The sequence below is a fragment of the Cuculus canorus genome, chromosome 1, assembly GCF_017976375.1.
Source record: "Cuculus canorus isolate bCucCan1 chromosome 1, bCucCan1.pri, whole genome shotgun sequence".
NCBI classification, from domain to species: Eukaryota; Metazoa; Chordata; class Aves; order Cuculiformes; family Cuculidae; genus Cuculus; species Cuculus canorus.
Genome location: NC_071401.1, coordinates 128,915,673 through 128,940,126, shown reverse-complemented (window position 1 = coordinate 128,940,126; position 24,454 = coordinate 128,915,673). Strand labels below are relative to the sequence as shown.

Below are 24,454 nucleotides of genomic sequence, written 5' to 3'. Positions count from 1 at the left end.
CTGAGGGAAGAACGAGAGAGCTTTTTTACTGACAAATGTCCCCTTTAGGCCCTAGGGAAGGGGTTGAGACAAAAACAGTAGGGCAAGAAAATATTTTATTGAGAAACTAAGTTACAAACAGCATTGAAAACAAACACACAAGTTTCCGCTGAACTGTCATGGGGGTTAGGAAGCATTTTTGCTTCCCCTATCACCTCCATCTGAGCTGGATACAGTACCAATTAACCTTTTATTTTGTCTGTACTTTCCAGTGCTATCAGGCTGAATTCTTCCTCTTTGCCTCTGTACTTTCCTGTGAATCTCTCCCTCCACACTTTCATGCATGGCACAAAATAAAATCCAGCAGAACAGGAAACTCCAAATAGAGTGGAAACAATTTAAGCCTACACAGGGGTTTCTATTAAACCTCCAGCTAAATAATTTAGTACGCTTGGTGGTAGCTCTGTAAATTCGAGTGTGTAAAAAGCAGACCACCACCAGGTCTGCACAGGATGGAAGTAAATTCAATCCAGCACCTAAAAACATCCTGCCTAATGAGAGACAGTAGCATGGAGCAACAGCGAGTCAGAAACCTGCCAAGAGCCAGCAAGCCTCATTAAACTGAGCAGCATGGGGACCTGGGCAGAAACCTCCCCTGGCACTGAAGTTCTCCTCCACGGGCAGGTTCTCCACATGGACTCACAGCGCTGTGCAAGAGGCAAAGCTCATACCTACCAAGCACTGAAAGAAAAAAAAAGAAAGCCCCCCATTTGTCTCCATTCCAATAATTTCCAACTGTTGATTTTCAGACTCCTTGTGTAAATACCAGTAACGTCCACTTACTGGAGGGGAACACAGAGAATTTTGCTGACCTGCGAAAGAAAGAAGAAATGCAGAGGGACCTTCCAAGCTTTTTGCTACTTTTTGACACATACACAAAGGCTATTAAAAAAAAAAACAACTGCCTCACAAAAAAAGAGAAAGGGTGGAAGTGAGCATTTCCTATGGCTTTCCTACATCTAGTGTTCAAGTTTGTCTGCTGCGGGAGGCCGCAGCAGCTGCACAGCCAGCAACACAAGAAGGACTGAAGTTGAGTAATCGTGAAGGAAAGGCCAATTTTCACTCAGACTGAACCCAGTCCTTTTAACTAGGCAAAAAAAACCCAAAACCCACATGTTAACTCCCATATATAAATGCCAATTCCTCTTTGCAGCTTTCCTTGAAGTGGGCCTAAATACACATTTACATCCTTCCTGCCTCCTCCTCCTCCAAGTGAGCTTCTCTACTGCCAGACCTTGTGCTTTTACCTCTTCTGGCACGCAGTCCCATTCTTCTGGCACTCAAATGGGACCTTCAGTTGTAGGACTTGGAGGGTCAGCCCTACTTACCCACCACAGAGACCAAAACTGTCCTTTGGGAACTTGCAATGAAGAGGGAAGACGCTTAAGAATCTGCTTCATTCCCATCTATTAATTCCATACAGTAGCAATAAAAACCATCTGGAAGTGGGGAGCTTAGGCAAAGAGTCTGCTCACTTGCCTACAGCCAACGAAGTCCATGCTTTTCAAGACACCCTCAAGAGTCACATGAGCGAATTGCCTTTCCTGAGCAGCTTCCATCAACTTCTACCTCTCATACATGAGGCCCTGCCACAATCTCCTCTGCAAAACACCTGTGTTTCAGCCTTTTTGCCCACTCCAGGCTAAGAAGCTCTCTGGAAAGCTCAATAACCGGTCCTGCTAAAGCAGCAAACCTGAGGCTAGATATGCCCAGAGTAGAAGGCAGGATTTTTTCCCCTTCCTATGTCAAAAAGGATGGAAGAGTTTTTTCAGTTTTTCTTTTAGGAGCACAGTACCATGAAAATGACAAGCCTAAAACTCACCTTCCAGTATGACATACTTATTTTGTGCAGCCAGTGGCATGCCAGTGACATAATCAGGGAGGTTATTCTGCTCCTGTACTCGGCACTGGTGAGACCGCACCTCAAATCCTGTGTTCAGTTCTGAGCCCCTCGCTACAAGAAGGATGTTGAGGCTCCGGAGCGTGTCCAGAGAAGAGCAACAAAGCTGGTGAGGGGGCTGGAGAACAAGTCTGATGAGGAGCGGCTGAGGGAACTGGGGTTGTTTAGCCTGGAAGAAGAGGAGGCTGAGGGGAGACCTTATTGCTCTCTACAACTACCTGAAAGGAGGTTGTAGAGAGGAGGGAGCTGGCCTCTTCTCCCAAGTGACAGGGGACAGGACAAGGGGGAATGGCCTCAAGCTGCGCCAGGGGAGGTTCAGGCTGGACATCAGAAAAAATTTTTCACAGAAAGGGTCATTGGGCCCTGGAACAGGCTGCCCAGGGAGGTGATTGTGTCACCATCCCTGGAGGTATTAAGAGACGGGTGGATAAGGTACTCAGGGGCATGGTTTAGTGGTTGATAGGAATGGTTGGACTCGATGATCCTGGAGGTCTTTTCCAACCTAGTGATTCTGTGATTCAGAATTTGGATCTGTTTCTGTTTCAAAGCACATGACTCCTCCGTCGATCAGCAGCAGCAGGACACTAATTTACGCCTCAACTTCTCATTTTAAAAATCAAATTACATTCTACTGGGCTTTTCTTTCCTCAAACGTAAACAGATTCATACTTACTCCCAACAACAATGCAAGATGGTTATTCCCCCCCACTTAAAAAGGCTCTGCACAGCGCCTCCTGCTACACCATTCATATAGACGATCAGTAAGGTCTCCTCTGCATTACACAGGCCCATTTGTAACACCACACTGATGAAACACGAAAACAATTGAGGGGACTTTCAGACATCTTGCACACCACAAATTCTTGCATTCATTTTAGAATTCTTCTTGGCCCACACTGCCAAGCAGAATAAAGACATTAATTTAGCCCACAAAAAGACTGAGGTCACCACTGGACACTGTCCAACTCTTTCCAAGAGACCACACTGAAAACAAATCAGTGCCCTATATGTACTTCTTACCTGGCATAGGTTTGTAGCACCTCTGTCATGGGCATGTAAGCGTCCTGAGCTCTCAGGAAGACATCATTGAAGTTCAATGACAGAGACTGAAAACTACAGCTAGACACATTTTCCCTGGTTGCAGAACATGCAAACGCAATCAGAAGTTCTTTAAGCTTGAAATCAAATTTTTAGAGAGGCACTGCTGACATTCATAACAAAAGAAATACATCTCATAAAAGGATGCTCTGTCATTCCCAGCTTTTCCACTCCCTCCTTAAAATGCCAACAAGGCAAGAAGACATTTTGCTTCCTCTCCACTCAGTAACAGCCTTCAAAACCTCAGCTAGACATCCATTTGTCCCATGCCCCTCTGCCCTACTGCTACTAGTAGATTTGCTGCTACTTCCCATCCCTGATGGCCGCCACTCAAAAAAACACACCAATTTGAGTGCAATCCTTACTCCAGAAAGTTCACTTGCTAGAACAGTGCTCCAAGCACAAATCAGCCTTTCCCTTTACCTAGTCAGGTGCCTGGCTGGGGTTAAATGAACTCCTTCCTGCAGCTGCACAAAAACCACATCAGCAAGCGACAAGCAGGAACACGACTGTATGGAATATTAGTCACGATGTGCTGGTGTGAAAATATTTTTCAATCAATGCACTTAAAACTGAAGACAGCTTCTCTTTCTGTACTGCTTGAAAACAAATGTGCTCAATGAATGGAGGTTTTTTTCTCTTCCTCTCACGCTTTGATAATGTCACGCAAAGTTAGCACAATAGATCGTGATGACTTCCTGATGATGGGAACATCCTCTGTTTCTTTCACTTATCCCACACACTGCTAAGTGATAAACTTACTGGGCAGCATCTTTGCCAGGGCAGAAAACAAGAGACACCCAGCGAAGGATCACATGTCCTCTTCAGCATTGGTCATGAGTACAGGTCTCAAGAGTTCCCTTTCTCTGCACCACTGTTAGTTAAACAATCATAGTTTAAGTTTTCCTTATCACATCCAAGGCCTAATCCCATGCCAAAATGTTCCTTTTGCTCCCTGTGTAATTTGTCGTGGCTGTAAACAACTGCCAGGGGTTACGCTGTCTAAGCATTGCACAGATCAGAATCAAGCTAGAGAATGAAAGTAACCATTTTGACTGGCTCTAATATTGACTAATATTTATTAGTTTTAGTTCTAGTGATATAAATTTAGCTTTTGTAATGTTAACAGGCACACTAGGGCCCTTACTTCTTTCGAAAGATCTACAGCTAAATCCATACTTGGTCCCCTAGAGCTATGGTAGCTCATAGTGTGAGGTACTGCTAACATTAAGATTACACCATTTTGGGACGTCCTGGGCTGCACAAAAGAATTCAGAATTAAAAAACATTAGAAGGTTCATATTTGAAATTAACTTTTCCACCTTCCTGCATATTGCATTGTTGGACAGAATATGTTTGTTGCTACCTCACAGGCTGACCCTCCACAGCTCATGTCTCCCTCAGCTCTGACTTAAGCCTTCCCTGCCTGAAAGCTCCCAGCATCCCTTTGCCAAATGGCAGTCCCCCAAGTTTAAGTTATGGCTGCTATCACTAACTGTTGCTAAAAAAAGAGTCCTAAAGCTACAAATAAAACAATAACTACCTCTCGCCCAGCACTAAGGAACAAGTAAGACTTCCAAGTGCCTGAAAAAAATCAGGGCTCCACTTCAAAGAGATGGGAGATGACTGAGAACAAAGCCCAACAACCAGCAGCCACCTGGAATCTGGTACTGAAGACACTACAGCCAGCTACCCAGCTTGGACTACACATCATATCACAGTTCTGTTCTACTGGCCTTTTTTTACGTTACATTTCCCTCAACACCACAGCTACTTATCATCCTTCTCTCCCAAAACAGAAAAACCATAACACAAGCAAGTGAAACTCATGACACATTTTGACATTACACAGAATCCAATGCATCCCCAGGCTGTAAATCAGCAGTGCTACCCTCTTCCTTCAAATTAGCTGCATGATCACAGGCTCAATTCTGCACCTAAGTCAGCAGGGGACAAAAAAAACAAGTTTGGTCTTCTCAGGTGCTCTCTTCTCCAGTGGTTTGTTCTTCCATGCCATCAGCTTGCTTGACTGACCTATCAGCCTGACAGTCACAGAAGCAGCAGGACTACCACGAAGAGAGAAGCACCATCTCTCCCACTGCATGCGTTCTTAGATCTTCAGTGTTCACTGTGGCTGTGTCAGACTTCTAAACACACAACAAAATTCGGGAGAGAGGGGAGGGGGAGGAAGAAGTATCTGATTTTATCAGTAAGTTTTCTAAATTGTTATCAAAAAAAGATGATAGCAATTTCTAGCTTATTGGCTTTAACTGGCAAGAACACTTTTTTAGAGCTTTCAATTGTTGCTTTCATAGAACAATCTACATCTGCCTAAAAAGTCATTTCTAAAATTCAACAAGACTAAAAACAGGTTATGTTACATTCGAAGTAGCAGAAATGCTTCCATATCTCTCTCCTAAACAAAGAAGTTTAAGAAAAAATAAATAACAGAAAACCACCCAGACAAAACATAAGATAAATGAACCTCTGTGCACAAAGTCCTCACAAAAACTCTCTTTCGTGAAGTACAACTTCACAGAAACAAAAAAGAAACTTCTAGCCTGTCTTTAATTAGCTGTTTCTGGAGAAAGACAAATCCGTATGTTACAGATGGAGCTGTTGTTTAAAAGATAACTTGCACAATTCTTACTTCATACTATCTAATAATTCTGCTAGGAAATATAGCCTTCAATTCCCTCATTTCCTGATTTTACACTGCTGCAGTATTACTCATTCAGAACACCCCTATATCCAGCCAGAGCCTGAATATTATAGGCCAACAGCACACGCAAATGTTATTTACCATTAGGGTTTTATTTTATCATAAATTTCAGTTCTGTATTTTCAAAATGTCAGAATGACTGCTTCTAAGCTGGCTTTCCTATCAAGAATAAGCTTCAATTTGAAGAGAGATGACACGTATCATTAATGAGATGTTTCTCAGAAAACACCACCATTCTCATTTCAGAGTGAAAAGGTGCTATCTTAAACCATCATTACATTTGCAAGCCATCTGATCTAATTATATTATTCACAGCTTCACACTTAGGACCTGGCAGCTGTAGGTTTTCTTTTACACATGTCCTACAGAAGGTCTTTCAAAATTTTTCAAAAGGGGATGCTAACCATATTTAGTCAGGGTTAGACACACTAGAAGAAAGCATTTTCTAGATGAGAACACTACTTAAGGAGAAAAAGCTCTTAAAACTGTTCTCAGAGAAGGCAAAGGAGCTGAGTTTTAACCATTTCCTATAGCTCATGGAGTGGTAAAAGGGTTATTTAGAACTCCCTCTCTTCTTTGTCAGACAAATATAGGCTCAAGCACCATGCTGCACCTACGCAGCCAGTACAGTGCATCTGATTGCATCAGATCTACCTCCCATGTGCTGCACAGGTGGGCTGCATATATGCAAGAACGCTGAAGCATGAGATGTGCAGGGGCACATGATCAGCAGTCAGGAAGCGGGGACTTCTGACAGCCCGAGTGATGCTTTTGCTCTCTTCCCAACAACTACAGCTCTCCTATGAAGTGTCCAAATCAACAGCTTCTTACCAGGGAAATTCAAAGGTATGTCAAATTAACAGTGTTTGGCACTGACAATCAAAGATTTTTCAATTTTTTTTTTTAACTCTATATCAGCTCTTTCATGTTCAAACAGGACAAGAAACAAGCCAAGTATATCCCAGTGATGATGAGAAAGTGAGAACCTACTTCCCAAAAGAGCCACTTTCAAGACAACTCCACCATACTTCCACAGGTCTGGAGCTCAAATGTCCCAGCACTTTTCTGGAGGTCAAAACATCTGACAGTAAGTGTTTGGCTTCAGGAAAGCCTCAAGGAAATCCTGAGCACTGTAAATCATTTCCATAGCAAGTTTTTTCTGAGGCTATAAGCTACTATTTGAAATAGAATAACAGGAGTCCACACCATCACCAAGCAACAATGATTCAGATAAAAGTCCAGTGAGAGAATGGTGGTAACTCTAACCCACTCTGAGCATCCATCTTTATCGTATAGAGCTGTAGTGGCCTCAAGCTTCAGGAAAGGCTGCGTAGTTCGGTCTCCTTGTTCACATCAACAAATAGATCTTCAGAACAAACTGATCAAAACAGAAAAGGCATTTGAAAAATTACACTTGACCTAGTAGGAGAAATTGTAATTGAAAAGTATGTAGTTTAGGTCAGGCATAAGCAAGGATTAAACTGCATGGTCTGGATTAAGCAAAAGGAAAGGCTATGATCCAAGAACCTTTTCTGATTTGAAAATCTCATTATGAATTCCTTGCCATATACTGCTGTTGTGTTGATTTGTTTTAGAACTACCTGAGCACCTTCTGCAGCTGAAATTCATCTGATTTGGGATTTATTGTTTAGGTAACTTGCCACTTCCAGCAACTGCTCTTCAAATACGTCACCATATTAAAAAAAAAAAAAAAAACAAACAAACCAAACCCACAACCCTAAAATATTTCTTATTTCTTGTCCATTTTACCACAGTTCGGCACAGTTCTTGCACTTGATTACAGGGTATTCTACTATACTATAATTCAGCATTTTATCCAGGCTTCCAGAGGTAAACGACACATCCAGTCAGGAACAATACCCACACAAATTAATTACTCATAAATGGCATGTTCCATATCCCTACAGCAGTGTTGGACTAATGGCTAATAACATTCTCGTACAGAAACAGTCATGCCTCAATGGCACAGAAACACCACAGAAACTCTACCTCTCACAAGAAACAAGATAGACAGATTACTAGCACTAGGGCTCTGTAATACTTTCAACATGAAGTCATCTATGCAGATCACATCTGATTGTTATCAGAACACTAATTATAGGGCTGCTAACACAAGGTCAACTCCACTCCCCCAGCCTACCACCTAGTATCCTTAAGTCATCAGTACAAATCCAAATATTTGCAAATACTACTGGCTAACCTATCTAAAATGAACATCAAACTGCTGAATAGCTTTTTGCTCACATTCCTGACACCTACCCACCCCCAATTCTCACTTAGGGGCAGAGTTGACACCTTTAAAATTTCAGTTCAGCATTGAAACGCGAGGTAATTGTTAGCCTGACTTAGCCTGTGCAGTGACTTTTCCGGCACCAACACGATCCAGCAGAGCGGGAATAGACCATTTTCAAGCTACATGAATCCCAGACTTGCTTGGAAAGAGAAATCACACCACTTTCAGTCTTCATTTGAACTAAGCCAAAGACAAAGATCTTCCTCTTTCCTCTCAGAGGTTCTCCACTCCCCAGGCATCCTTATAGCCCTTCTGTTGTACCATGAACTTGCCTTCCTTGAACACAGTGAAAGCTTCACACCGTGTGTCAGATGAGATCATCTCACAGCCTTGTGAAATACAATCAATACGCTCCTATTTCTCATGGGAGTTCCTTGTGTGATACATCCCAGACTGATGCTTACTTTCTTCATACCTGAAGCTGTTTCATCCCCAAATTCAATATCAAGTCTGCTAACTCTGGAATGGACTTTGGTGCTTCTTATTCCTATCTGAAGATCTACAACGTTTAGGGGAGGGGATGTGTTTTGTTTGGTTGTTGTTGTTTGGGGTTTTTTCCACTTGGGGAAACAACACTAAAATAAGAAACTCAATTTTCTAGTTTAAACAAACTGCAAGAAGAAACTGAATTCTATTCCTCTGGTACCTGATAACAAACTCCACGTACTAAATCTGATGAAAATGTTAATGTAAGGCCTATCACACTAGAGTTCTGATGTTCAGTGTTGCTCCCTTAAGCACCTAAGTTCTACAATACAAACCTTTCTGACCACTAGGTGCTTGTTTAAGTTTAATTTTCTACTTTTTCTTAGAAATTTGGTGGTGGAAAGGATTCCAGTTCAGATTTTTTTTTCTCAAAATGCCATAACAAACCTAAGCACAAGAGAACAGAACATGCTGGAAATGATTTCACACATATATTCTAGGAGTGAGGGATAAGTCTTTTTTACGATACTAAATGAAGCACTGCATGTTAACACTGCATGTTAACACAACCGGTTTGAGGCTGTCACAAGTGCAAACAATCTTTCATCTTCCTTAATAACTGCTAGATCATTTCATAAAGTTCATGTGCAATAAAGCACTGGCCATCTGCCTTGGGCATACACAGCAAGACATTCATTCTAAGTATTAAAATAACAATCGTGAAGCTTTTCCAAAAGCAGTTTCCCATTTTGATGCTGGCTGTTTAAGGTATCACCCCACCACTCAGGAATTCAAGCTATTTGCACATTAGGCTGGAGAAAAACAAGCAACATCTACTAAAGCACATGAAGGTAGTTTCCAGCTTAATAACCTTGTGCATCTATTTCTGTGTGATGATGCTCATCAAGTTAAAACACGTCTTTATGAATAACAGTTCATCACAGAAGAGAGGTGAAATAAAGAACCTCATAGATTGCCACAGTTCTCCTCAATTTCATAATTCCAAGACACCAAAGACTATATTTAAGGCACTGTTACTTAACAGAATGCTACGTTCCCCAGCTTTTTGAATAAGCATGGCAGCACAGCATTAAACCCCTTGAAAATAAAATTTTGACACAGATTCTTCTCCATTCCAGACATATTACATCCCAGGGAATTCTCAGGCCTCCTTCCCTGGATTTGGGGCATTGCCAATTTAACTCTGCAAAGCAAAAGCCTCAATTTTGCTTGAAAGTTAAAACAGCTTCATCTAGAAAGTCTTTATACATTGTGTCAAAAAAAATCATCTCCGTTTTCACTTTTGCCAGGCTTTCTTTTGATCCTCTGAGCCCTTCCCTTTAATAGGATGAAAGGTTACTAGTGGTCTAATCCATATGAGCACCTTGAACAAAGGCCTGAAGTCAAAGAAGCACTTTGGACTTCAAGAGGTTACTCATATTTTGTTGGACTATCTGAGTTTAGTCAGAAGATGTGTCATTCTCACAGCATGTCTGCTGAACACAGGTTTCACCACCTACAGGGAAACCATAACTAACAGTAATGGCAACAAACACCATACTCAGCAGAGTACCAAAACAAATAAAACCAAAGAATGAACAAAAAATATCTCCACAAAACTCACCATATATTTGTGTCCATTCTCCAAAGGGACACTGATCAACTGTGACTGCAGCATTGGAGGAATCCTACACGTTCCAAATATTTCTTCTTGGAGAGGGATGGAGCTAAAATGAGTGACTGTGGTGTATCACCCACTACAAACTACGAGTGCTTGCAGAACACACCCCAAGTCTAATTGCTGCCTTGTTAATGGGATCCTTCACTGCATCAACCTGGACCCCAGCCAGACAACGTCCTTCTAAGGTTTATGGCCCAGCATTCATTCATTCCTGGTGATGGAACTGCTTCCTGCACTTAGAGAGCTTTTCCCTTGTATTACCACCTTCAACACATCTTGTCCTTTAATTCCCACAGTGGAATGTCAAAACTTTACAAGCTGCCTACCACTGCCAGTTCTCTCACCTCTGGAACGAGATCGGTTTAAAGCCACAGGCCCTGCCCATAGCAAAACCATCCTTCCCTTAGTGTGGAACAAAACCACGTTGATGACCTCTGCAGGCCACATTCCCCAGCACATTTTCCCCACTATGTGACAGGTCATTTCAATTAAAAAAAAACCTTAAATGTCACAGAAAAAACGTAGTTACCATAAAGGTCAAAAGGCTACAAGGCATTTATAAAAAAATAAACTCCAATTCCTAAATCCCCAAATTGTTGGGCATGTTTTACTTCACCCACATGGAGACCTGAATGGCTGAATCAAAATCTATGAGTCTTAAGTGCATAGGATAAGCTAAAATGTGCCAATACGTTATGCTTGTATATATAAGTGCTTTTCTTGTTGGTGTGTCAAATGCACTAGACTTGTTGTTTATATAAAATAGTGACTTAAGTCTGACCCATAATTGTAAACAGCTGAAATGTATTAGGGAGACACCATGTGATGTATGTGTGACTTCAAACATTATTTACTTGTGAAACATTAAGGGATGTATGTTTGGACATCTTAACTACATACTAGAGAAGCCCATTACAATTACTTTTTGCAGCAAGCTGGTAAAGGAAAAAAAAAAAAGGAAAAAAAATCACCCAAATAAAACTAACTTAACACTTCTTTTTCTGGAATATTTGTTCAAAATAATTCTTCCCCACAGAGGAATTTACAGGAATGAAACTAGCCATACACTGCCATTTGCTATATGGCAAACCAATTACTGATATTAATGCCTACCTGGACACAAATTTGTTTAATTATTCCACTGTCACATTTGCTTAGAACATAAAAGTAATGTTTATTATCTGAAAAGGTGTTAACTTTTTCTGTAGGCACGTGTCAGTTTAGACTGATATATTTTTAATTGCTTTTTGTATTGTAAAAAGAGTTCTAAACACTTTTGTCAGTCTGGGATGTCTGTGATAATAAAAGCTACAGGTAATACTGCATCAATACTTGCTTTCAGGGTAAAGAATAACAGCCCTTCTAATAATCAACTTTCAAATACATTTTAAGAACCGTCTATCTAGGAACTGCCTTTAAGGGTACATAGGATACTTAGAGAAGCACATCCCCTTTGCCAATATTGGAAGTCTAAAAGAAATGCTGAAATCTTCTCTTTCAAAGCTGTTTCGAAAGGACCTTATAAACGGCTTTCTCTTTTGCTTCCACAGAAAGAAGCTAGACTTAAACTTTCAAGCATGACTAGGAATTTTTAGATACCTTGCTTCAGATATTTTGAAGGATGCTATTTTTAAGCTTAGCACCTACTGCAAGAAAAATAATCTTTAAAGCATGGAAACAACAATTTTGGAGGCACACAAAATCATAGGCTCTTTCTGAAAATTTAGCACTGTTTGCCAGCCTTTACCTATCTTACTTGTTTCCCATTCCCTGTTATTCATAATCCCTTACCAGATGACTTTCGAAATCGTCTCCCTGACACCCAAATGATACATCCTCCACTGGTAAGGATTTAATGCAAATTAGCACTCCCCCTGTTTCATCTGCCTCCATGCCCCAGTCATACCTAGTATTTAGGGCTGGTCCGACAAAATACCAAAGTGTAGACAAATTACCCAGAAAATTATGCACGTAGGCTTCTTTTTTTTTTTCTTGAAAACTCAGATTTTGTGAGATGCCTGGATTAACACATACATAAATCCCCAAGCTGCTGTTCTGTTGTTTTTCAAACTGATAAGGAGAAGAAATTAAAAAGAATCCAAAATATTTCAGTGGTCTTGGAATAATGCAGTATTGCAACAGATGGTGAGTCAGTCGCCAAAAATTAATATGAAACATAGTATTTAACGCATAGTGGTTATTTTTAACTAAAAAGATGCAAGCACATCCTTTTTCTTTTGACAGGAAAGACAAAGCTTATTGTAATAAAAAACAATCCCTTCCAAAACCAACAGTTTGGGTACAAATAAGTGTAACTGCTGAAGAGAGGCAGCTGAATCAATGACCTTCAATCACATCTTCAATTCTTACCCTTTCAAGAAATCTCTTGGGTAAACATATTCCTTCTTGAGAGAACAGTCCCAGCAAATTAGAAGCTGCAAAGCTCCTATGTTTAGGAGCTGGTATGTATCCATCCAACACACTGCAAAGAAATTCTGACTCAGCTGGGAAATGGAATGGAGAGCAAAGCTAGACTGTGTTGGTGCCCAGCATAAGGGAATGCAGACAAGTCAGATCTGCAGTAAATACTGCCATGAAAGTCTGTTTTCCTTAGCTTATTCTCTTTCCAGTTAAGAACCATTTAAACTCAGATTGAGTGCCCATTTACAAACCACCACAGTCAATTATGTGTTATCAAGGACCAGCAGAATTTACTACAGTACTTTCGAGTTTTGCCAGAAATCAGGAATTTTTTTGTCTGGCCACAGAGACAATGAGCAAAAGGTATTTGCCCTGGGACATTCTGTCAAGAAAAGACTAAAAAAAAAAACATAGCTGCAGGCAGTATGAGTGTAGCATCCTACACCGTAGGATAGTCAGTGAGAGTCTGAAAAGTTAACATACCTCAGACAAATGGCAGAAATTGGGAACTGAAGCTGGCCAATGTTTCATAGGAAAGTTAAAAGCATCAGTCACTTGATAAGTCTTGTTATCAGAAGAAAAACACTTCAATGCGTACAGTGTGAGAGGAAAAAGAAAATACTGACTACTAAAATAAGGATGAAAAGGATTTACTGCTCATCTCATGCACACATTATTCTTTTCACGATACGCTTGATTTTCTCTTCCATTTTTACTCCTTACCAAGGGTCAAAGCTATGTCTACACAGCAAAACAAAATCATTGCTGACAAATGGGTGCAGCCAAACGCGATTTCCTTTGTCTGCACTTGTAACAAGAGACATGCCCTGCTCTAGTTCAGCTGCACCCCTCACTGTCAACAACTGTCAACAGCGGTTCAATTTAGTGCACCAAGGAGAACCCAAACAATTTGGAAAGAGTGATTTAAGCTGAGTGGGTCCCACCCGGCTCCTCCAGAACACACACGCAGAACAGCCAATGCAAGAAAAACATTTAAAAATTATTAGGAAAATGAACAGTAAAAACCCACCAGATCTGGCAGAGGGATTGAAAGCATCTGAAGTTACTTAAGAGTTGTGACCAAAAAAAAAAAAAAAAGACAACAAACCCCAACTGCCTGAGTTACAGTCCTGACCATCACAGAAAGGAGTTTGTGATAAAGAAGCTAAGTGATAACATTAGTGTCATCGTTGTGTTTATTTTACATTAAATAAGTCTTAAAAACGCTAAGAAAACATCACCTTAGCTAATTTGGAAGACACTGCCACTTGCCCCACAGAAGGCAAATCCAACTAATGCAGATTGCACTGGTGGCATCTACTATGACTATAATTCATGCTGATATTCCCTCTCACACTTTAACAGCCAAAAGAATTACAATCTGCTTGGATTAATGCAGTACACTGTCATTAGGCTGGCAATTAAATCCCATTTCTGAGATTGTGTGATCTGAGTCACCAACATCTGCAAATATCTTTACATCTTGTGTAATAGCTGGCTTCAGATCTTGATACACCAAAGTAAAAAGGCCTTTTTAATGGCTTGCACATTATTTTGGACATAAAATTTCATGATGACAGCAACTTCTCAAAGCAGCCCATGAATCAAATTTATTCTCCACTTTGTCATGTAAGATTTTAACTCTAAGCCAATACAGCAACAACGAAGCAAGGCCATTGTTTATTTTGCAGGAATAAAAATTAACCACCTGCACAAAAATTTTTCTTTTTACATTGAAAGGTATTTGGTCTCACAGACTTTTGACATATGCAGCATTCACCAGCTCTTCTACACATCTGAGAAAATGTAAGAAAACACTCAAACAGCATCCCCTCTCATGCCAATCTGTCCTCACTTTAAAAAAAGCAAAAAAAATTCTCAGCCATTCTAATACTTCCAATATCAGTATTTACACACATCAGAAAGACAATCCAATTGCAGGATGCTGAGCCTAGAAATTAATTTCCTCCTCACAGTATCCTTTAATATTTAAGCAGATCAGTGATTTTCAAATCCTGGTTTAGCAGTAGAACAAGCAGCATGGAAAGATCTTTTTTAGAGCCACACAGATAGGAGAACAGACAGCATGTTATAGGCTCTGAAAACAGTCAGCTCTACAAATCCACTGAAGAAAGAAATACTACCTTCTCCAACCACAGAAGATGTTATGATAACCATTTCTTTTCTCAAATTAGCACTTAACCATGATGCATAATAAAATGTTAAGCACACCAATCTAAAGAATGTTACCTTTAAAAATTCCAGGCATCTTTTACTTCAACAGTCACTTACAGCACTTGCCATACTAGAGGAACACCCACTGTTTCCAGCCAGGAATCATAGAGCATAACCAATAAACATACCACTTAACATAACAGTAACCACAATGAAAGCCAGGAAACTTTGCTTGAAGTGCACATTCACATAGTTTTTCTACAGAGCTTACTTTGAAGTGGACTGCTGCGAACAACCCACAGCAATCTACAGCAAGCACCCGCATTCCTAGCGCAAGACGGCCATGCCAATGCGTTAAGCCCTTCCCCACCAGAAGCGGGCATGCTGCAGGCAGTACCTCCTTGATCCGCTTCACAAGTGCGTTCTGATCAAAGGCAACTGCTTCCGCACACTGGTGAAGGTGATCTTGGTACCGGAGACATAGCTGCAGCACCTGCTGGGGGTCCAGCTTTTCCAGTTTGGTGTTGGTTGGAGAGGTCTGCCCACTGAGGAGTCCTACAAGGCAAGAGAAGAACCACAGTTAATCTGACTCTTCGTCTAACTGGTTCAGCTGCAAGCAGAGAGGCAGAGAAGAAAAGCTTCTTCAAAGCTTTTTTAAAGTTTTAGAACCCTTTCATCATCTAAGAGTTTTCTTTACAATCTCAAAGACTAGCAATACACTTTCTTTTTTTTTTTTTAAATGGAATTAAAATCCTTACCTACTTACACGACAATGTTTCACAAAAACGTCACCAGAAAAGGAATCAGTCTTAAAATTGGGACACTGGTAATATCCAGAGGAGCAAAATTGTCACAGAAGTTTCTCCTACTCATTGTTTGCTGCTTACACAGTGCAACTTTTGCTGAGCTCAAGCATACACGTGACATACCGACCATTTTCCTTCAGCATTAGCACAACGTTTTTCTTGTTGGGACACCATCTGTGACAAATAGCACATACACACAATCTGCTTTTCTCAAAACATCCATCAAGCTATGTAAACGGAATTCAGGGACTGCACGCATGTGCCCTTGGGGACTCTCAGTTTACAGACAGGAAAAGACATTAAAACAGCAAATGTAAGCAAGTATCACACTAAGCAATTAAAAAAAAAAGTAATAAACGCAAGTTATTTGGATTGGAAAAGTTCTTCTAAGACTGTACCTCAATGGGAAATGGAAACTATTTCGAATGGCCCCCATGCCTAGTGGAAGCTAGAAATTGTGACATAGAGTTCTTGCCAAAACACAAGAACAAGATAGAAACCAAGACATAAGTCAGAAGTATCTTATGAATTTGAGAAAATTAAACCTCTATGAAAACATTTGCAGACAGAAATAAAAACAAAACTAGATCAGCAACTTCATTGGACACAATGAAGTAGTTTACTTTTCATCAACACTCAACATTGTATTCTCTCAGGATGTTCTCAATTACCCTTCACAGAAAAAAAAAATTGTTTCCTCATCTTAAGATGCGGAAAAAAAAAAAAGATAATTTTGTTTTCCTGACTTGTTGCCCATTACAGTTGCTCTGCCTGAGTCAAGAGGTCAGAAGAGGAAATAGACACTGAACCACCTAGTCAGTTAAAAGAGAGAATGAAAGAGAGAGAATGACAGAATGAATGAGAATGAACGAAAGAGAATGAAAGACCAAAAGTGAATAAGAACAAAAGAGAATGAAAGAGAAAATGAAAAAGAATGAAAAAAGAAAGAATGAAAATAAAAAAGAAAAATTAAAAAATGAAACATTTTAAAAGGAAAAAAATTAAAAATCAAAATAATTAAAAAATAAAGAATAAAAATGAAAAAATAAAAATAAAAATGAAAAAAGAAAATATGAAAAAAAATAAGTGACACTGAACCATTTAGTTTCAGACTCCTGTAATAGTAATCATCAAATTATTGCTCATGTTTGAGAAGTAATCATCTCAAAACAAAATCTTAGGTCCAGCAATAACAATCGCAAATCATTCACTAATTTCATCTGAAGTGCAAAACTTTAGTGGGAGCAAACCCACTGAGGAAATAAGACCCTTTTTAAACATATACAGTACATGTTCTAGCGTTTCCTCAGATTGTTAATTCTGATCTTCTATAAAACTATCTTGTCAGGATAAATGTTCAAACACAACGATGACAGCTTCCAATATGTTGCTCGCTCACAGAACTGAGGAGCTCACCACACACCTGAGGGGGTTATCCCGTTTCTGCACCAATCAAATACATGATGCTATCTACCAATTAATTTACTTCTCTTACTAATCTCTCATCAACTTCAAGAGGTGGAAGAAAATTAGACTCTATATAAGAGATGTAATTAATGTGAAGTGTGTATTTTGGCCAACTTACACTGGCTATGAGAATTTTGTAGCAGAACAGGCCAAGGACTGTAAAATGAGCTATAAAGGAACACACTACTCAGACTTCTATTATGTACTTACAACCTTGTTCAGGTTACATAATGCTAAAAGCAAAATTGATAAACTGTAAGGAAACTAATTCACTATCCAGAAAAACATAAGCATGAGTGAAGGGAGACGTTAACTGTTCAGCTGGAATTCCTTCGTAAGAAGGCAGAGGTAGAATTACAATCCAGTACAAATGTTTGGAGTAGTGATAAAAACCAAACCGCTTATGCCACTTCAAGACAGACTGTTGCATTACTTTGCGTGGTGCAGCAGGGAGAAGCCAAAGGAACTAGCTTCTAAAAGACCTCAGGGCTCACATTGGCAATGCCAGAGAACAATTTAGCTTAAAGTTTCAACTTGCAAGAAAGGTAAAAGTATAGTAAACAACAGCATGAAAAAAGGCCACGTAGCCTTCTACCTGGCAGAAATTTCCATTATCAAAAAGTCTATCCACCTTTTTTTGTCATTCACAGTAACTACTTACTTCCCATGGTATAAATATTAACGTTTAATTGACATTAACATCCCCTTCTACTCCGCTCTCATGAGATCCCATGGCCCCCCACCTGGAGTATGGCATTCAGCTCTGGGGTCCCCAGCACAGAAAAGACATGGACCTGTTACAGCAGCTCCAGAGAGGAGCCACAAAAATGGTCAGAGGGATGGAGCACCTCTCCCATAAGGAAAGGTCCAGAGAGCTGGGGTTTTTCAGCCTGGAGAAGAGAAAGCTCTGGGGAGAACTTATGGTGGCCTGTCAATATTTAAAAGTGTCTTGCAAAAAAGACAGAGTCTTTGTACCAAGGCCTATAAGTGACACCATAAGGGGCAATGGTTTAAACTTAAAGAGGGTAGGTTTAGATTGGACATAAGGAAGATATTTCTTAACGATGAGGGTGATGCGACACTTGAACAGGTTGCCCAGTGAAGTCCTGGATGCCCCATTATTGGAAGTCTTCAAGGTCAGGTTGGATGGGGCTTTGAGCAACCTGATCCAGTGTAAGGGGCTTGGACTAGGTGATCTTTAAAGGTCTCTTCTGATCCAAGCCATTCTATGATTCCATGACTCTATTAATTCACTGTATTTTGGTTTTCAGAAAGGCATTAGCTTTGCTCCAAAAGAGTAAGTCATCTTGAAACTTCATGGAAAAGAGACTGCAGCCACTTAGATCCCAGAGAGATTTTATCAGTGATACGCAGGGTGTAGAAACAGAGAGATGCAGGGCTAGAAAGGCCCCGCCCCGTCCCACAGAATCTTGATCTCTTCCCTTCATCCTCTTCCCAGCAGCAGACAGTGACCCCCAAACAGGTTTAGCACAATAGTTTCTATACTGCAGTAATTCCCTAAAGCCATGAAAAACTCCAGACCCACAGGAAAAACTCTGAACCAAAAATGAGACACAGAAAAGAGTAGAGGGCTTAAAAGGGCATTGCCGGTGCCCTTTGTTTCTATTCTAGCAGAAAATCAAGGAGCTATCTAAAAGCTTTTAGTAATTCAGCACTGAGAAAGCTTCATTTTTAGAGCAGACAGATGGCCAGCACTGTGAACCAATGCTTCTTTCTTAAAGCCTTATCCCACACTTTGAACTCTCCACTGAACAGGGCCATCCCTAAGTGACTGGTCTACACTTGGTTTGTAAGAGGATATGAGATCATATCTGTTGCAACAAAATATTAGGTCAGTCTTACAAGTGCCAAAAGGAGGAGAGGCAGTGGTTACTGAATGGTTCTGGCTCACTCCTGAAACAGCCAGAACTTCAACCTGGTCACCAGAGCATCTCAGAGTGACTAATGGCTGAGCTGCTACCTCTTCTTGACTGAGGACAAGGTGTTAACGTGATTTTGTTTGTGTGATAATTACTCCTTCCCTGCACCCAAGAGTATGGTTCTGTTCTTAAATGTGAAGAGGTTTTAAATTCTTATTAAATTGAATACTCAAATTTCAAGCTGTAGGCTCTCTTCCAAAGAGGGAAGCACACCAGGAATTATCTTTGCACTGTTTAAAACCTCAAGAAGAGACTGCTTGGCACGTGATGAGTGATGTACACAGCCCAGCGCCATACAGAAAGGGGGAATGGAGAATGTCATGGCTTGGGGAAAGTAAAAACGGAGTAACAGAAGGAGGACTACTGTGGAGCTTTAGTGCGTGGACCAAAAACGCTTTGACAACTGCCAAGCACGCATTCTTGGCTATCAAATTACACTGAAAAACAAAAGAGAGACCACATCATGTGCCTGCCACAATGAAGAAAATTCAGGAAAAAAAAAGAATATGAAAAAGACAATGAAACGATAACAAAAAAAATGAAAAAGAAAATGAAAAAGAAAACAGAAAAAAGAAAATGAAAAAGAATGACAAATGAAAAAAAGGAAATGAAAAGAAGAAAAAAAAGGAAATAAAGAAAATAAAAGGAAAATGAAAAATAACATTAAAAAGGAAATGGAAGAAACTGAAAAAAACAAGAAATGAAATAAAAATTAAAAAAGAAAATTAAAAAGGAAAATAAAAAAGACAATAAAAACAATAAAAAAATGAAAAATTAAAATTAAAAAATAAAAAAGGAAAGAAAAACTGAAAAAAGAAAATGAAAAAAATGAAAAAAGTGAAAAAATGAAAAAAGAAAATGAAGAGAAGTTTAGATCTTCCACCTGCTCTGGATATATCCGATCAGTAAACAGCATGCTCATGAAGGCGATAAACAGCAATTGGAACAAAGAAAAATTGACATTTTGGCTTCTAAATAGTATTTTAGAAAAAAACAACCCAATACCTCAAGCATGTCGTGCATAGAAAAATATCCTATATCACTACAAGACTAGCTGGCCCACAGACTTGACAAATCTGTTATTGTTTCCATATTCCTTGGCAAAGCAGAGGCATGTTAAAACCATTTTCCTCCTACTTAATCATCTTCTTGTTGGTTCCAGGTCAACATACACTTCCAACAAATCACATCCTACTAAGCAGAAGAAAGCTATTAGTTTAAAAAGCATTTTTATGACTAGAAGTTCTTGAAAAAATGCTTTACATGCTATACGGATTCTAAACACACACAAAACATAGCAACCCACCATCGTTCTGTTCTGCCACTCTAATGGACAATCCTAACAACAACTTGAGCACTTTCCAACCTGAAAAGTATTCATATTTCTTTGACTCCTGTATTTCCACTTGTCAATCCCCTTTTTCAACTAGTAAGAGCAGACATTACAGAAAGAAAACCAAGAGGTCTACAGTTGTTAATTTATTATTACAGACAGCAAAACACATGATACTGTGGTCTTGTTACTAATTTTAAGGCCAGAAAAGGTTGCTGTCATCAGCTAACCAGTCTTTCTGTGGTATATGAGAGGATTTTGAAAGTAGCTCCTTATTTAATCACACCAGAATCCTACCTTGCCCAAAATACTGCTTCCAACGTTTGGCAACAGTGGACATTTAGAAAACAATACCTTTATCAGTTCTTCTTCCTCTTCCACAGCCTTCCTGCCTCCAAAAGTTATCAATAAAAACTTCAGGCACAAAATACTGTCCTCAGTGACGCTGTGATAGTTGAATTTCACTAAGCCTTTTTGAAAGGTATACTTTTATCTCCAAAAAATCCCATGCCAATGAGTAATAATGCCTAATTACACATCACATGAAGAAAAGTCTTTTCACTAACTTTACATTTGCTACTCTGTAGTTGTTATGCCCTGACACAACAAAAATCCATGGAGTGGGGTGTACTTTCTATTGTCATTTTTCCAAGCACAGGAACCCAACTGATTAGCCTCTTTCACCCCCGAAGACTTATGTTCCGACTTTCTCTGTAACATCTTCAAAGGCCTCTAACCCAAGGTCTGAATTCCCTCTGAAAAGCCAAGTCAATCCTTTTACAATATATAAGGGTTACAGTCCAGTTTCTTCTATAATTGCTACTTCTTTGCTGGACCTCTTTTAAGAGCATGCATTACAGTGTATTGCACAAGTCATCTTCACCTCTTTGCCCAAGAGGAAGGTTAATTGAAGCAACAGATTACATGCTATAATTAGCAACAGCTTGTCAATATAAAAGCATTCCCAGCACCGGTACCCGTTTCTGGAGGTTTATTACTACATACATTGCCAGTTTTTCTAAAACCTCTTCTGTGAGCGTGTCTCATTCATCCTTGTAAAGAATAACATACTGCTTTTGTAGTGACTGATTTTGCTTTACTGAAATTCTTCTCTGAAGACAATCCTACAGACTCTTCAGCAAACTTCTGAAGAATCTAAAAAGCTTTCATGAAGTATACGCTAGTAGAATGCTGTTTTCAAGGAGTTCCTACTTTGGTCTCTTAGCCGTTTCCTATTTAACCGGCTACAGTTTTGTGATCATTTGCTCTCCTAACACGCATTTCTTTTTGCCTCTTTTGTGTGGTTATCTTTTTGCCTACAGTTCCCTTCACACTGCCTTTTCTACTCTTTTTTTGAAAACTACACCGTTTTGTCCACTCTCACCCTTCAAAACTCACCTGTGCTGACTGTAACTTAGCTTATTTGAGCTGTTCCAAACTTCTTACTACCCTCATTTTTTATGAAACTCTGCTTCATACATTTAATTCAAGACAGAAAACCTTTTTCAGTTCTTCTATTCCTCATTGAATTAGAGTAGACTATGGTTACTATTACTATAATAGCATTGAGTCATTTCATTTACCCTCATTAAGATAACATTACTTTCAGCTTAAAAAGCACTAGTGTTTTTCAATTCTCCAGGAATTTTCCTGTGTTCCAAGAGTATTTAAAAACTATCAACCCCACAACTTGCTTCGTGAAGCATTTCTAAAGCTCTTGGGTAGAAGCTACTGAGTCTGGCCACCTATGTAAGTCTGGTCTCAGTGGTGACTGGTTAACTGTTATGGTCAACTTCCTAGTTGCTGTTTGCATGAGGACACTGTTTTGCCAATACCTTCAGGATTTCTAAGTACCAAAAAACAATCCACACAAGAAACAGATAAAATCACATCCCTAGAGACCGAGTCTTCCTTCCTGGCCATTACTGCTCGCACAAGTTTGGAGGCAGCAATTTACTACAAGCTGAGAAAGAGAGCTCATTTACATGCAGAAGGACTTTAGTATTACCTACAGAAAAGACAAAGCACAATAGAAGGCATTAACATACTTTTAGGCAAATAAGGTAATCAAATTTATAGGTCTCTCATTGATTGAATGTTCTGAATTTTAGTTGTATACTCCCTCTCTCATTCCTGAGGACCAAGAGAAGGTTCCATTTTCAGCAAACCCTGAAGAGACAAAGCAGAGGTTTTGGGAGTTGTTCTGCTGTGGGTAGTTTTGTTTGAGTTTGGTTGGTTGGTTGAGTTGTGTTGGACAATGAGAGACAACGAAAAAATGAAAAGCTAAAAAAAAAATAAAATAAAAAATAAAAAATAAATAAATTAACTCACCCAGAAATCTTTAGGCTTAAATGCGGCTATGTGGATGACCACATGATCTTTTTCACAGACCAGTTTATTTTCTAAAAATCTCACTGATAAAACACCTTGTAATAAAATATGTATTCACTCAAACAAAAGTTGGCTTTGTGGATTGTGTATTTTCAACTCCTTTGAACTTTAATGGGGGAATATGATGACTGTAGGCAATCTGAATAGCTATTATGTGAGCAAAGAACATATTTGTATTGTGGCAACGAATGTTGGCTGTAACAGCAGATTTTCCTTCTGCTTTGGAGTCAGTACCACATGATCATTTACTTCTGCATGGGTGACACAGGGGCTGAAGACACTCATCTTGTCACATCGTGTAAGAGGCAACTTTTCTGACCACAGAGCTCAAATATGCTCTCAGTATAAATACTGCCCCTCAGCCTCCTAACAGCATAAGCTACTGCCTGTAAGATATAACTCACCAAGATATAAAAACCACTGTCCCTTTTGTTCCTCCACCATATGTCTTAATAAAACAAACACTAAGAAGGTCCAAGACATTTAGGCTTTTTTAAAAATGTAGTTTGCTACAATTCTAAGACGAAACCCACACACTCTTACAGATTTCCACCTATCAAGGTCACAGAACACACTTGAAACTGTGATTCAGAGTGGGTTTGTTAGTATTAGGGATGGCTATATGTAATCAGTAATGCACACAATATTCTGCACCACTGAATCTTGCAAATTGTCTGATGTGATGACTTTTGCCCCACACTTTGCATGATGCATACAGTGGTGAGCACAATGGTGTGTGATCATGGCCTGGACTTTGAAGACTGCTGCAAAACACAAACGTTTTGATGATGCAAAAGAATTCTCGATTAAAGTTTCTACTTAAAAAGAAACAAAACAGAAACAAATCACAAATTCTCTCTCATTTGTATTGTTAGAAACCTGAATGTGCAAAAGGAGAAAATGGTGCACAGTCTGCATGCCCCAAGATTTCAGTCTGCAACTATTCACGTATGCCTCTCTAAGTAGGTGTAACACTCAATCTCCTACAAAAATCCATAAAATTGGAAGCAACCACTGATACCTTTTTTCCTACCTCAAGCTTCAAAAGAAGGATATACAATGTACTCTGAAGAAAAGCACGTGGCTGCACTTTATCAATTAAAAGCAGCCAAGACCCTACCCAGTCCATTTCCTCACTGATTTCTTTACTTTTAAGAGCACAGAATTAACATTGAAAAGAATAGTTCTCCCTCTGCAATATTGTATGGCCAGCTTCCTGCCACAGACACTGAAGTATAAAAAGAATCACAAAACCGTAAAAATGGATGGGATAATTCACAAGGAAGTGAGAGTGTTTCTTTTTTCGAAAACACATCGAGAGATCTAAAACTGACCCCATTATCCTAAGTACTCAGCAAACACAAAGGCCAGAGAACTAACATTTTATAAGATGATGAATTGAAGCACCAGGAGCTTAAATCATTTCTCTGAGACCACATGACAACTGCTGTCCCTCAGCCTAATGACTTCAGTGCCAGAACATCCCTTCCCTTCTCTCAGCCTCATATACCAAACACCAGCAGGACAGGTGGCAGCAGAACCTTCTTTCTTCCAGCACCATCAGCATTCAGCACTAAGCATCAACACCATCTCTCCCACACAGATCCACACACATGCTCCACAAAAGGAAAGTTCCAGCTCCCATCTTCCTCATCATGCACCTCTCCACAGCTCTTGTACAGAAACCAATTCACTTCACTAAAACCAGAGAACTAATCCAGCGTTTTTATTTCACTCTAGG

General features: G+C 39.6%; 1 protein-coding gene across 2 annotated transcripts in view; it reads right to left on the bottom strand.

The window, feature by feature from the left end:
- Window positions 1-24,454, bottom strand: part of BORCS5 (BLOC-1 related complex subunit 5) — a 74,012-nt gene that overhangs the window by 5,830 nt on the left and 43,728 nt on the right. For both annotated transcript variants that reach the window (XM_054058040.1, XM_054058030.1), the window contains exon 3: window positions 15,174-15,331. In XM_054058040.1, coding sequence (XP_053914015.1) covers window positions 15,174-15,331 — 158 coding nt within the window. The remainder of the gene's footprint in view (window positions 1-15,173; window positions 15,332-24,454) is intronic.